Source organism: Gopherus flavomarginatus, chromosome 3, assembly GCF_025201925.1.
Source record: "Gopherus flavomarginatus isolate rGopFla2 chromosome 3, rGopFla2.mat.asm, whole genome shotgun sequence".
In the NCBI taxonomy this organism is placed as follows: domain Eukaryota; kingdom Metazoa; phylum Chordata; order Testudines; family Testudinidae; genus Gopherus; species Gopherus flavomarginatus.
In genome coordinates this window covers 241,038,988-241,054,268 of record NC_066619.1, presented here as the reverse complement: position 1 = coordinate 241,054,268, position 15,281 = coordinate 241,038,988, and the positions used below count along the sequence as shown (strand labels likewise).

At 39.2% G+C, this 15,281-nt stretch overlaps 1 protein-coding gene across 4 annotated transcripts in view; it reads right to left on the bottom strand.

Moving 5' to 3' along the window:
* Positions 1-9,856: 9,856 nt before the first annotated feature.
* PDS5A (PDS5 cohesin associated factor A) overlaps positions 9,857-15,281 on the bottom strand; it is a 173,020-nt gene continuing 167,595 nt past the window's right edge. For 3 of the 4 annotated variants that reach the window (XM_050947358.1, XM_050947359.1, XM_050947360.1), the window contains 2 exons: positions 13,331-13,686; positions 9,857-11,044 (listed from right to left, as the gene is read on the bottom strand). In XM_050947358.1, coding sequence (XP_050803315.1) covers positions 11,041-11,044; positions 13,331-13,686 — 360 coding nt within the window. In that variant the 3' untranslated portion in view covers positions 9,857-11,040. Of the gene's footprint in view, positions 11,045-11,102; positions 11,783-13,330; positions 13,687-15,281 lie in introns of those variants that run through there. The other variant, XM_050947361.1, reaches the window with a different exon arrangement.

Genomic DNA, 15,281 nt, shown 5'->3' with positions numbered 1-15,281 from the left:
TAAAAAGGGAAATTACTACTTGTGACTTTAACCACAGACGCTATCTCAGAACAACTTAACAATTTTTGTACTCTTCAGCTAGTCTATTTAAACATTCAGTAGAGGATATAGAGGGGAACGTACACATTATAAATTTAACATTTTGTTTTTCTAAAAGTTGATCTATAAAGGGCTAAAATCCGTACTGACACTGCCAAAATAAATAAGACCTTTCATATGTTCAGGAATCTGCACATGTACAAACAACAAAAAAACACAACCAATCCCAAATCAGCTTTGCATGATAACATCTGCTTTAGCCTTTGGTCAAGAAAAAGGAAAATTTACTTTTGAAAAGATTACATGTGTGCAAAAGAGGGAATTTTTTTTGTAAGCGGGAGTAAAATAAAATAGAGTTTCTCATGGGCTTTGTCTTTCAACCTTAACTCAGAGTCACTACGGTGTTTTTTATCCAACTCAAGATACACAAAGTATTTCAAACATCACAAGAACTGCAAACACAATGAGTGAAATATGGCAGTTACTTAGTGCACATCAACACTATCAGTCATCTAATGAAGTATTAACATTACTAATGAGGTGAATTAGCAACAATCTGGCATAAAGTGAAAGTGGTTTTTGATGCCTGTGGCAAAAGGTGTGAGATAGAAGTGTACGCACATCTGCATTTGTAGATACATGATATGGTTTCCTTTGGGACACTGATACTCAGACCTCAGTGCTTCAGGAGCCAAATTAGCAATTAACATTACCCAAAAGAGCCACGGTACCGTGAATTCATTGTTTCATTCACACACATATTATTCTCTCAGCAAAATGACTGACCAAATATTTTATCAACTACAGTTGGTTAACAATATAATAAAAGGGTTCAGAGTAGTAGCCGTATTAGTCTGTATTCGCAAAAAGAACAGGAGTACTTGTGGCACCTTACAGACTAACAAATTTATTGTAGCATAAGCTTTTGTGGGCTACCGCTCACTTCATCGGATGCATATAGTGGAAAATACAGAAGGAAGATATATATGTATATATATACACACACACACACACACACACACACACACACACACACACACACACACACAGAGGGAACATGAAACAATGGGTGTTATCATACACATTATAAGGAGATTTATCAGTTAAGGTGAGCTGTTGTCAGCAGGAGAGAAAATAATTGTTTGTGGTGGTAATGAAAATGGCCCATTTCCAGCACTTAACCAGGAGATATAAGGAACTGTAGGGTGGGAAAGATAAGCATAGGGAAATAATTTTACTTTGTGTAATGGCCCATCCACTCCCAGTCTTTATTCAAACCTAATTTAATGGTGTCAAATTTTCAAATTAATTCCAATTCAGCAGTTTCTTGTTGGAGTCTGTTTCTGAAGTTTTTTTGGTGTAATATTGCGACTGTTAGGTCTGTAATCAAGTGGCCAGGGAGGTTGAAGTGTTTGTTCTCCAACTGGTTTTTGAATGTGATAATTCTTGATATCTGATTTGTGTCCATTTATTCTTTTACATAGAGACTGTCCGGTCTGGCCAATGTACATGGCACATGACGACATATCACATTTGTAGATGTGCAGGTGAATGAGCCTCCGATAGTATGGCTGATATGATTAGGTCCTATGATAGTATCCCCTGAATAGATGTGGACAGAGTTGGAAACGGGCTTTGTTGCAAAGATAGGTTCCTGGGTTAGTGTTTTTGTTGTGTGGTGTGTGTGGTTGCTGATGGTTTGGGGGGTGTCCGTAAGCAAGGACTGGCCTGTCTCCCAAGATCTGAGAGAGTGATGGATCGTCCTTCAGGATAGGTTGTAGATCCTTGATGCGCTAGAGAGGTTTTAGTTGGGGGCTGTATGTGATGGCTACTGGAGTTCTGTTACTTTTTTTGTTGGGCCTGTCCTGTTGTAGGTGATTTTTGGGTACTCTTCTGGCTCTGTCAATCTGTTTCTTCACCTAAGCAGATGGATATTGTAGTTGTAAGAACACCTGATAGAGATCTTGTAGGTGTTTGTCTCTGTCTGAGGGGTTGGAGCAAATGCGATTGTATCGTAGAGCGTGGCTGTAGATAATGGATCGAGTGGTGTGGTCTAGATGAAATTTGGAGGCATGTAGGTAAGCATAGTGGTTGGTAGGTTTCTGGGATAGGGTGGTGTTTATTAATTTATTAGCACTGTAGTGTCCAGGAAGTGGATCTCTTGTGTGGACTGGTCCAGGCTGAGATTGATGGTGGGGTAGAAATTGTTGAAATCATGATGGAATTCCTCAAAGGTTTCTTTTCCATGGGTCCATATGATGATGTCATCAATGTAGCGCAAGAAGAGTAGGGGCGTTAGGGGACGAGAGCTGAGGAAGCGTTGTTCTAAGTCAGCCATAAAAACGTTGGCATACTGTGGGGCCATGTGGGTACCCATAGCAGTGCCGCTGATTTGAAGGTACACATTGTCCCCAAATGTGAAATAGTTATGGGTGAGGACAAAGTTACAAAGTTCAGCCACCAGGTTTGCTGTGACATTATCGGGGATACTGTTCCTGATGGCTTGTAGTCCATCTTTGTGTGGAATGTTGGTGTAGAGGGCTTCTACATTCATAGTGGCTAGGATGGTGTTTTCAGAAGATCACTAATGGACTGTAGTTTCCTCAGGAAGTCAGTGGTGTCTCGAAGATAGCTAGGAGTGCTGGTAGCTGTCCGAGACCAATACAGGTTCGAGTCAGTTTTTGATCAAGTGAGGAAAATCAAAATGTGACAGATTTAAAGTTCAAAACCACGTGATTAACTGCTCACCAGAAATTAGAGCAGATACACCAAACTGAGTAAACTATATACATTAACCAAATATTGTAAAGTACAACAATTAATCACAATAGCAATCAATACAACAATTTAACTTTCATAGACTATATACATAACTTGGTACTAAGTAAAAGAGGGGAAAAAGGACGAAGCTAAGCTGACAGAGTATTTACAGCAATTAGAATGCACATACCACACTCCAGGTGCAGCTGACCAGCAGTACAGACACCAAGGGCATGATGAATTGGCGGGAAATAATCCGTAACGACACAATCCGAGCCGTCTAAATCCGCAGGAGACCCTTCTGGTTGAAAGGGTGATCAGGCCTTCCAGCTAACATGCGGATACTCTTGCAGATTTTGGCATGAGACATGGTTTTATTCGAAGGCTCTTACTCTTGTCAGCATCTGATTGGTCCCTAGCTCCTTCGCCTTCCAGGCTCCAAGCTGGAGCCCTCCATGTAAACAGGATCTGCACACGGCAAACTACCCTTATGCACACGGCACGCTGGTATTTTTGCACAAGGTACTAGCCTGACCCCTAGGTGACCAGGCAAAAAGGGCGGGAAAATGCACACGGCACTATAATGTAGCACACCGCACTACGGTGTTGCACACGGTACCAATGTGACCTTTTGACCAACAATTGGCCAAACAGACGCCGTGTTTGAGCATAGGCTTTAGGGCTGCGACAGTAGCGTAGGGCCTGAGGATGGAGTCTACATAGCCAGACAATCCTGCTGTTAGGGTGCCAATGCCTGAGATGATGGGGCATCCAGGATTTCCAGGTTTATGGATCTTGGGTAGCAGATAGAACACCCCTGCTCGGAGTTCTAGGGGTGTGTCTGTTCGGATTTGCCCCTGAGCTTTTTCAGGGAGTTTTTTGAGTAGATGGTGTAGTTTCTTTTGGTAACCCTCAGTGGGATCCAGAGGGTAATGGCTTGTAGAATGTGGTGTTGGAGAGTTGCCTAGCAGCCTCTTGTTCATATTCCAACCTATTCATGATGACAACAGCACCTCCTTTGTCAGCCTTTTTGATTATGACGTCAGAGTTGTTTCTGAGGCTCTGGATGGCACTGTGTTCTGCACGGCTGAGGTTATGGGGCAGGTGATGCTGTTTTTCCACAATTTCAGCCTGTGAATGTCAGCGGAAGCACTCTATGTAGAAGTCCAGTCTGTTTTGACCTTCAAGAGGAGTCCACCTAGAATCCTTCTTTTTGTAGTGTTGGTAGGAAGGTTTCTGTGGCTTAGTATGTTGTTCAGAGGTGTTTTGGAAATATTCCTTGAGTTGGAGACGTCAAAAATAGGATTCTAGGTCAGCACAGAATTGTATCTTGTTTGTGGGGGTGGAAGGGCAAAAGGAGAGGTCCTGAGATAGGACAGATTCTTCTGCTGGACTAAGGGTATAGCTGGATAGATTAACAATATTGCTGGGTGGGTTAAAGGAACCACTGTTGTGGCCCCTTGTGGCATGTAGTAGTTTAGATAGTTTAGTGCATCTGAATATAGTAAAAGTATCTTATTGGTTAATAATTTAGACTAGTTCTTTAAATCAGTGTTTTAATATCATGTGCTGCAAAGAGCCAGAGGAGACACATTACAGAGCAACTTGTGGCGCTCAAGCCTCAATCTGAGCATCACTTCTTTAGAAGATGCAGCATACATTTGGGAATCTAACTGGGGAAATATTAGAGGTTTTATTAAGAATAAGATAAACAAATAGATCTTTCATAGGCAAGAGTCAAGTCTACACCTATATACAGATTAAGGCCTCTGAATCCCCACAGAATGAGAGCCCTAAATTCCAACCCACTCCCATCCGCAAGGCTTTTGAAAGGTCAGTTTTCACTGCAGAAGATCTTGAGGGAAGCAGTGGAATGACATTAGAAAGGCTTCTATATCCCCTCAGATATAAAGAGCTATAGCTTTGTACAAAAGTTACAAAATCTATTATCAGGTATGACTATCACATTGCCCCTTCTAAAGCACAGACATGTTTAGGAGGAACTTGTGCTGAATATCCATTCCACACTTGAAGAAAACAACAAACACTGAGTCCATTCCACCAGCGAAAGAGTAAGAAAGGATTTTATTCCATGTATTTCTGACACCAAAGAAAGGAGATTTAAGACCCTGTCTGGGTTTCAGAGATTTCAGTCAGTACTTAGCCAACAAAAAGGTCAAAGTGGGAGCAATTCTGCTTCTTTGGAAGGGACGTGACTGGCCATTTTTTCTTCTGCATTCTGTAAGGTCTAGATTCCTGATTGGGTAACAGCATTATTTTTTGCTGTGTCCCTTTTTGTCTGTCATCTGCAGTTTAAAAAATAATTTGTGATATCAACAGAGAATGTGAGTGAACTTGTTCTTCTATCTGGACAGATGGCAGAGGAAAGAGTACAACTTGGAAAGGAGTGAAGGTTTTGAATAGCTACAAGTTTCATGAAGCTCCATGTGACACTTTATGCAAGTTATTTAAATGAGCTAGTTTGCATATTTTCCATATTGCCATGTACCAATAAACTATCTTTTTTAAATTGTGTGGATTAATGCTGTTGAAAGGTGTTGGCATGAGAGCTGCAATGAATGAAGCCCTCTGTTTATCCACAGGACAGCAGCAGGGTAAAGAATGATTACTTACTCAAGAATAACTGTGGTTCTTAAATATTTGTTGTCTATATGAATTCCAGTCCAGGTGTGCATGGCCAGCAATGTCCACTGGGGCAATACCTGCATCCTAGATGTCTTCACAAATCTCCATCTGAGGTCAAAGGTGGAATGGGCCTAACTGTCCCTCGGTTCCTTCGCAATACAGAATTTCATTGGAGTAGGACTTGTAGCGGGAAGAAGGTCAGGTCATGGAACCCATGTCGACAATACATCTTGAAGAACCAGTTATTATTAGGTAACCATTCTTTCTTCTGTGACTGATTGTCCACATGGATTCTGCTCTTCATGACTAACAAGCATTGTCTGTCTGTGTGGAGGTGGGTACTAGGAGTCCTACTTAAACAATAATTGCAGGACAGCCTTATTTCAGGAAGAGACATTTTTCAAACAGGCAGCAGAGGCTGCTTGAGCTCTAGTGCAATTAACTTTAATGTGACTACGTGGAACTAACCTGGCAAACTCCTCCTTACAGAGCTGTCAATCTCTGTAAGGACATTGCCTGACCTTTAACCCTTTCAGCAAAGGCCACAAACAGTATAGGTGTATTCCTCCATTTTTGTACCTTTAAGGTAATTTAATAATGCTCTGACTGCATTGAGTGAGTTTAAAATTTAGCTTCCCCCAAGGGGTGAGTGAGGCTTGGGGAAAAAATGGTAGTTGAATTGGTTCATATGGAACTCAAACAATTCTGGGAAGTAACCTGGGATGAGGCTTGTCCATAAGTGTCCTAATGAAACATTGTTTAAGGGGAACCTGCCATGAGGGACTGAATCTCCCCTACCCTTTGAGCTGATGTTAACAATTACTACAAAGGCAGTCTTCATTGATACATGATATAGGGAACATGTTACACTGGGACCTTCTCCTTGCACTCTCATTCAGGAGGTATTTGCTCCTAGATTCTCTTGGCTTGGTCACACATAATTCTGATGTGAAAGTTCAACATTAACAGATTTTATGTCTGAACAGTGGATTAACTGTAGCATTGCTAGAACAATTGCCCTGAGCTGCAATCTGTTGCTGCTGTAGGGGGATTTTTGTGATGACCATGAGTCCTGTAAAGATATACTAACCTCCTGATGATGTTAAAAAACGGTGCTTATCAGGTCCACCCAGGACTCCCAGTTCCACCATGGCAGATTTTTTCCTACTTTTCTTGTTAGAGAGCAGTAATGTCTCTACATTTGTCTGCAGCAGTTCCTATTAAGAGATCAAGAATTTTTGTATAGGCTTGCAGGGGTACTTGCACAGCCATCACATCCTGTGGGGTACCCATATAATGAATGAATAACCCATCAAGTCCTGACTCTGGTGATCTCTCTCGGGAGAGGAAGCCTGCCTTTGTAAATTAATTTTTACTGCTCCCAGGTGTTATGGGGACTAAACAGGTATGAAGCTGCTTATTTTGTGACTTACTATGAAGCCGTGATTTGACAGTGCGCAGACTAGTTCCTCATTGAACTTGCCTTCTCAGGATGTCATTAGGTATTAGAAACAGCCAAGTCTCCCTTGTCTGGTGGCGTGCCATCTGTATCTTGGATGGATTCTTGTGATGGTTATACTTGAGAAGCAGGTGAGACCAGGAGGAATCTCTCTCACTTCTGCCATAAAAATGCTCTGGACCTTTATTGGTCATATCTTTGGGAGAAAATTTCCTCTCCTCAGCTATGAAAGTGTCTTTAATATAGGTTGCTGTGGTAGCATCCTCCTTCAACAACAAGACAGACAGCTTTGTTCCTTTGAAAGGTATAAAGCTTAACATATTGCCTATTGAGGTGACTGCTTTACAAAGCACTTAAAACCTCAGGACTGTCACCCAAGGACATATGGCAGAGGAAAATAACAGGGTCAAGAATCAAGACCTGATTACGGATGCTACAGACCAACCACCTGGATTTACCATGCCATTAAGATATGGATCACAATGAACTGTATTAGGACCTCACACAGGTGTTGCAATTACTACATAAAAGGAAAATGAAGGACAGCCAGATATGCGAATGTGAAGACATCCAAACCATGGAACACCTAGTGAACTGCTGCCCTCTAAGATCATTCTCCAGAGGGACAAGCCTTGATTCATTCTATGTCACTGGAAGCCACAGAGTGGACATCAACCTTTAATATTGCCTTTCAAGTTGCCATATGAAAGAAGAGGACAAATGCCACAAAAAGGGTGTACTTTTCAATACCCTGGAGGAAGTTGTGGTCAATAAGTACCACTTACAGAGTTTGACCTCTTCACTTTGCATAGGAATTTCTAAAGAACTATGATTCTACATGTGTTCATGGGAAAAAACATAGAGTCTGCTGGGTGGGAAGTCAGACACAGGAATTTTCCAGTCCCCTCAGAAAATGTCTGATACACACACTGGTAAACTGCCACTTACCACTCCCCTCCCCTAAAAAAGGTGAGTGAGAAGGAATGAGAAGTAGTTTTCCTTTTGTACTTAAGCTATTCAAAGATATCTGAATTTCCCTTTGTGGGAGAGAGAGGTCCCTTCGTCCTCCATCTTTGAAACTTCTGACTTGGATATCTGCTCCCAGTTCTCCAAGATTAGCCTCCTGTCGGTGTCATCCATACTGAATGGGGAGGGAGGCTGAGAAGTGCACTTCTTGAAGTGGAGCTGAGGTATGACCTACTGTTGGCCAGGGAGACTGGAAAGAAAAAGACAGGATTCTAGCTTTCTTCTCTAAGGCAGTCATGAACCATTTGAACACAGAAGCAAAAGAAAGTAAGCCTTTTATTCTTTAGAGATAAGGGGTAAGTCAAAACTCCCCCAATTATGCTTACATGTCATCATTGTACTCTGAAGTAAAGAGCTGCAGTCTGTTTCTAGCTGTGTCTCTGTGAATGCCAGTGGCTGGAGCTGGAATAGAAAATTAATTCTTTTTGTGGCTCACTTTGCGTAGAAGACTATCATCCTTCACCAGTGTGGGGCATAATACTAGGTTTGAAAGAGGAAGCTGTTGCAGCTTCAGTGATTTTGCTCTGATAGTATTCCTGGCTGCAGCAAAGAAGTGGAAAACCAAGTCCCGTCACATTTGGTCCCAGAGATTATAACATGGGATTTTTTACGTTTTAAAATAAATTTCTAAAGGCTCTTCAGGAAAAAAAAAATGCTGGTGTATCTCAAGGAAAAAGACACATAACACTGAGGCTACCCTTAATAAATCCTAGGCTATAACAGTTAAGATGTCTTCAATAAATAGTTGACAAAAGTTCAAGATTAGAGAAAATCAGGAACAAAACTGCAATTGCTTGATCAACAATCAAGTAAACTTAGCTTACTGTGTACAACAGTAAACGCAAAATTAATTTACAAAAATGTTCCCTTGACATACTAGTCCAGCACACTGAGTTTGCGAGTGGCTGTATACATTTACACTGAGCAAAAAGAACAGAGAAGTTTTATCATCCATTTTCTAAAATCTCTCAACTTTTCAGACTAATCATTTTGAATTACACATATATAGAAAGTTCTGATTCCAAATAACTGTAAAAGGGCACTATGTAGTTTACAACCAAAATATAGGTTTTGTAATTAAAAACAAAAAGTGTCCAAAACCTACTAGTTATAGAAATGTTTTAAATTGTAAACAAAAGTCACCCTAAAGAGTTTATTTGAACTTTAGAATGAGAACCCGAGTATAACTGACTAACATGTCAAAAGTAAACAGTATACATGCCGAAGAGTAGAACAGATTTCTAAAATTCTTTCAGTTTTAGACATCTAATGTCTGTTGATACAGGATAAATAAATGTTTAACAATTATATGACTTCTAGCTTGACAATGTCCCTTTAATATAATATGTTTATAAAACTCCTTTAATGCTGGAGGTTCTCTAGAAGCCCTAAGATGTAGCTATTGCTCTGTGTGAACGCAAACACAAAATTTTATCCACCAATGAAGCACTGCCACTCTGGGACTAGAAAAAGATAATATTTTAACAACATACAGCAACACTTCACCAATTTAGGACAGAAAGCATTCCTCAACCAGTGCATCAATAGCAAATAATATATTGTATACCTAGCTCTTATACTGTGTTTTTTCATCAGTACATCTCAGAACACTTACAAAAGAAGCAACACTATCCTCATTCTACAAATGAGGAAACTGAGGCACACAAGTGTGATGCGACTTCCTCAAGGTCACCCAGCAGGCCAATAGCTGAACCAGGAATAGAGCCCAGTTCTCCTGAGTTGCAGTTCAGTGCTTATCCCCTAGGCAGGAAAAATTAATTTACAAAAAAACCAAATCAAACAGTCTTTTCCGATGCAAATTTACTACCTACTTGCCAGCACACAGCCTATTTGCTCAAATGCAATGTTACTATGTACAGATACACAATAATTAGATTTAGGGGGAGTGAAAGAAGGACGACCATATGACACCTAGAAGCGTTTATTTTATGCAACAAACTTAAATATGATCACGTGTACATAAAAGTGTACACTGTATCTATGCTGAACGATGCCAGAGAACATAATATTGATGCAACAGTCTTCTAAAATAAACATTAAAAATGAGCCTGGGCAGGAAGACAAAATGCAAAACAGACTTACTTCCAATCAGCACAATGCTTAAAATTGAGAGCAATCCTAAACATTTCCAACTTTCCTTACAAAGCTGCCGAAGTCCAACTATTTTTAAAAATTGACTTTTTTACATCAATAATAAAAATCTGGTGACAAACATTATAAAATCAAATGCTGGACTGTCTTTACTCCTTTAAAATTTCGAATATTCCAACAGAACTGCTGGAGTAAAAACATTTAAAAGTGATATATGTTTTTATAAAACAAACATCAATATGTACATTTATTGCAAATTATATTAAACTAAAATGGAGGAAAAATTAAAAAATGAAATGTCTACTTGCAAATCAAGAATAATTTTAAGTGATTATTTTCCCACTCTGATAAAAATCAGAAAGCAACATTTATAAAATTGCCACCACATGACTTTTCATAGCCGGGAACTGAAATCTGTACATCTTATTTTTGCAGAAAAGTAGGCAGGCGGAAAGAATTATACATAAAACAGTCTCCAAAAGTAATGCAAAGAAATATTTCTTGTGATTTTCCTCTACTCTTGTTTCCATTCAGTAGACTTCTACTCTTTCTTGTGAAACATGGGAATAACCTGGCTCTAGGATCACAAATTTTTAATGTCAGTAAAAGGACTTCCTTTGACTTTCTTTAAAAAAAATGCAGCATGAAAATTAATGGAGTAAAACACTTTTAAACTCCAGATATGCAGAAACTGGAACCAAGTGTTAAGCAATTTGCTTAATTATTGACTTTTCATTAAAAAAAAGTCTCTGGGGAAATAAGTACAGATGCTTTTAGCCTCTTTCTCAAGAGTTTCTGCTTTTACATTTCCATTGAGAAGGATTAATTTCATGTAAAAGGGAAGCATAGTTTTCCTTCTGTTTTCAGAGCTGAAAGCTGTGTGTTTTGAAGTAATTTCAGTTCCTGTATAGGAAATTTCAGAATCTTAGTTTTTGCAGAAGCTTGGAGCTTGCCTTTGTTTGGCCTTCACTTCTTCCCTTTTCGAGTAAGCTTTCTTTTTACCTTATTGAGGAGAAAAGAAAAGAAGAGTTAAATATTTGGGTAAAGAAAATTCAGTTATTTCTGAACCATAAAAGTCGCCCTCACCAATGTGTACATTTAAGTTTCTACAATATGTTTGACTCTTCACTTGTGCTTTTAATCTTCCAGGATTATATTATATCTCTTTCTGAACTAGCTCAGCATGGTTCAATAAGTCTACATTTCCCTACTGGGTATTTTCATGTTTTAACCAAAAGCTATGCTACAGAAACCTGAATGAAGATAGATATATTCTTTCATTTCCATAATTGAATAGCATTTTCTCTTGTTGAATCAGATTGAATTAATGCAGTAGAATGGGGAGAGTAACTTAAAACAAATGCTTTAAGAATTCAAGCCTACAAAAGACTATCACTGAACTTTTATCTAAAAGCAAATACTTTTTCTGATATCCACAAATAATTACTTATAGTCTAAAAAGCTAAGATTTTGTAATATGTCTCACACTCAAAGGTGATTTTTATCGCAGGAAAATGGGATTTCTTGCTTCCCTACTGCACAAACTACAATAAAAATATAAAATAGCCCTGTATAAATCCCTGCTGCACCTTAAGGAAGCCTCCCTCTGCTAGCTCTGTATCCTCATTGTCTTCCTGGCTGCTCTCACAGGCTTTAAAATGATCCATATCATTTGATGAATATCCTGGACTTGATTCTATCTCCAACAGTGAATCTCCATCACTTCCCAGCACCTGGCTTCTGAAAAATGTTAACACTGTTTTGATATTCCTTTAGAAATCATTGAGTTTATACATACTGCATGGCTTGTTTAAGTATGTTCAAAATTAAATACCACAGAATTTTAAGGAAAAGTGTAAAATACATATTCTTTTTTACTGTATGCTAATATGACCCTTTGTGGGTTTGGGAGCCATTATCTGTCACTTCAAGCAGGTGTCTCAGTCTTGCTGTGAGATGGGAAGGCTGGGGAAGATCTCATTCTGTCACATTTAGACTGAATTTAGTTGAAAACTAGAAACGACAGTCTCAGTGGACAATTCCTTCACTTCCTAGGTTGATGCTGTCACAGACATGATTTTCTCTATTCTGAATGACATCTCATATCAATAACTATTACAATCATACCCCTGTGATTTTTGGACTGCTTTCAAGATGCAGCCTCTTCCTTATTAAAAATTAATTTCTTGCTCTATTTTTTCACTTATAAATTATTTTTAATCTATGATCTCTGCAAGCTCTTTAAAAAGAGCTTCTTGTGTAAATTACTAACAGACCTACTCAAATACTTATTTCAGGTTAAGTTGAGCGTTTTTTGAGCACATTAACTTACTTAGTATGTTTTTGCATTTTAAAGGTTCTCACATTTGAAATATGTTTGGAGATAGGCATCCAAGGTTGTGCTAAGCCAACTCTTCAATTTTTTTGAATGTTTAGTTCTGGTGTATCAAGTTTTGTTTCAAATGTAAAGACCATTCAGTGAATGCATAAATCAAAGCATGTGTACAGAGAATGAAAAAAGCCTATACCAAAGTCTAACAGCTGCTTGGTGAACGCACAGTTTCAATTTCTGTTATCCATTTGCTTTTTTATATTTTTAGACAAGTGATTGTTTCAAGAAAAGACATGGATTAAACAAGCAGCAAAACCCAAACTTTAAAAAAAAAATTATTTCATTCATCAAAGACACAGTGCTTTTAACTTTTGTTAGTCAACTGACCAGAGCAGGGTCTTGAGTTAGAGGACATGTATATTTGCATTAGTAAATAGTGTGAAAAATCCCAACTCCAACACTCTTAGCTCTTTGACATAGTGATGCTGATGATGCCAATGGAAGCACCACGTACAAGAAATAATATTGTACAAGAAGAGGATATGGTTTCTGGTCTGATATAGCATATTCAGTGATCTGAACCTTGTTCTCATAGCATATACATAGGTTTAGTCTTGAGATACACCAGGAAAAATATACACTTCTACCTCGATATAACACTGTCCTTGGGAGCCAAAAAATCTTACCGCGTTATAGGTGAAACCGTGTTATACTGAACTTGTTCTGATCCACCGGAGTGCGCAGCCTCCCCTCCCTTCCCCTCCCCGGAGCACTGCTTTACTGCGTTATATCCGGTGGCGTTATATCAAGGTAGCGGTATACTTCACAATGCAATGAGCTGAGCCATGATGCTGGTTATTAGTAAATGTTTTGGTTAGAACGTTTAACCATTTGTTGAACACATTACTTCTAAAGCTCAGGATATATCTTGGCGGTAGGAAAGATGCCATTTTTACCTTTGTAGATCAATTTGTCTCTGTGCTGGTGCTGCTTTTTTTGCTATGTCTTGCTGTTTTGGTGCTTTGGCATTACCTGCCTCTAAACTCCCTGAACTCTCTTGACTGACTGCTGCCCTTTTCCTTCCCCTGCCAGATGGCTTATTTGTTTCATCATTTTTTACTGTGGTGCCCTGAGATTCAGACTTTGGTGGACGCCCTCTCCTAGGTTTGGGAGGGGCTGGTGGTCCTGATTCATCTGCTTTTTTTTCTTCTGTTTTTTGATGAATGTTTTCTGATCCAGCTGCCACTGCCGTTCTTTTTTTTCCACGTTCAGTGCTAATGTTTCCTTGTGTAGCCTGATCAGAATGAATCTCCTGGAAAAGTAAAGAAAAATTCCTATTTAGCAAAAACAAGATCCCCAGAAGCCAAGCTGCAACTGTTATCTACCTCAGACAAAAGCAGAAATTTCTGAAGCAAATATGCAACAAATCATACAAACACCCACCCAACAGGTAGGCTTGGTTCTAGTGAAAAAAACATACCAAAATGGAACTTTTTGGCATAGTTTGCTTGCAATAAATTTAATACATTAAACTGATAATGTACGATACAGTGCACTTTCTTTCAGTCTCAGAGTAACTTCTTTGTATTTTGAAAGTAACTAAGATCATGGTAGAACTACAACACTCTCACTTCTCACTATGGCCCTAAGAGGCATGCTCCTTCACAGGCTCTTTGCCCATCAATAGAAGATCTACTAGAGGGGCAGTAAGCAATGTCTCTGGAAGCACTGAAAGACTTTAGTGCAGTAAAAAGGGGGTTTACTTTAGTAGATGGATTTCTGAGCCCAACCTCCAGTAAAGCTGTGATAGTAGTAGTAGTAGTAGCAGTAGTAATAAAATAAAGTAAAATAAATAAAACCCATTCCAGAACCCACTCCATGACAAAAAAAAACAACAAGAAGTTTTGGGGAAGCGAGAGGGATGGAAACTGGGTCATGGGGGGAATCTCCCATCCTCACGTCTTGCCAAGTTCCCTAGGAACAGGGAGCAATGTCTGTGTGCATGTGGGAATGGGAGGTATATTTTCTCTTACGTAGGGCAGGACTGTGCAATGGATCCATGGGTGAAGGGGACAGGTGATGAGTGGCCATCTAATCAGTGGCCTCTGGAACAGTTGCCAGCACTTCTCCAGCAAATCTCACATGGAGGAGGAGAGAGGGGTATTCAAGGAGCATACCTAAAATGATAACTGTTAACATCATGGCTCTACCATGGCAACAGACCCAATGAAAGTATTTACATTATTTCCTCTGTACCCTGAAAACTTGTAGTTATTCATATGGGTAAAAATACAAGTAGAGCTGAATGGTCCCTGTAGCTGGGGCTATTTTTATCAGATGGCTTATGAATAGAACACAAAAATCTAAACTTCAGATTAGCAAAATTATTGTGATGGTTTTGCATCTCCTTATTTATTCAGTACAATTCATTACTGAATACCTGAGACAAAAAGAAAAATTACTCAGATGTCACCAAGAGGGGAGGGCTAGCTCAGTGGTTTGAGCATTGGCCTGACAAACCCAGGGTTGTGAGTTCAATCCTTGAGGGGGCCATTTAGGGATCGGGGCAAAAATCTGTCTGGGTACTGGTCCTGCTTTGAGCAAGGGGTTGGACTAGATGACCTCCTCAGGTCCCTTCCAACCCTGGTATTCTATGATTCAGAACTTAAAATGTCACCTACAAAAGAACTTCATCACCAAGTTGATAATTCTACCACCATCTCTTTACTTTCCACTAAGTAATACAGATTATGTTTTTTGTGAATCTGTCACATATTAAATATAGCATTTTGAGTTCGCCAAAAGCTGTATAACACTATTTCATCTACAAAAGTTATAAACATGCTATTGGTTAAAAAAAAAAGGTTGTTCATCAGGAATGTACCTTAGATGCTTGTAAAATAACCA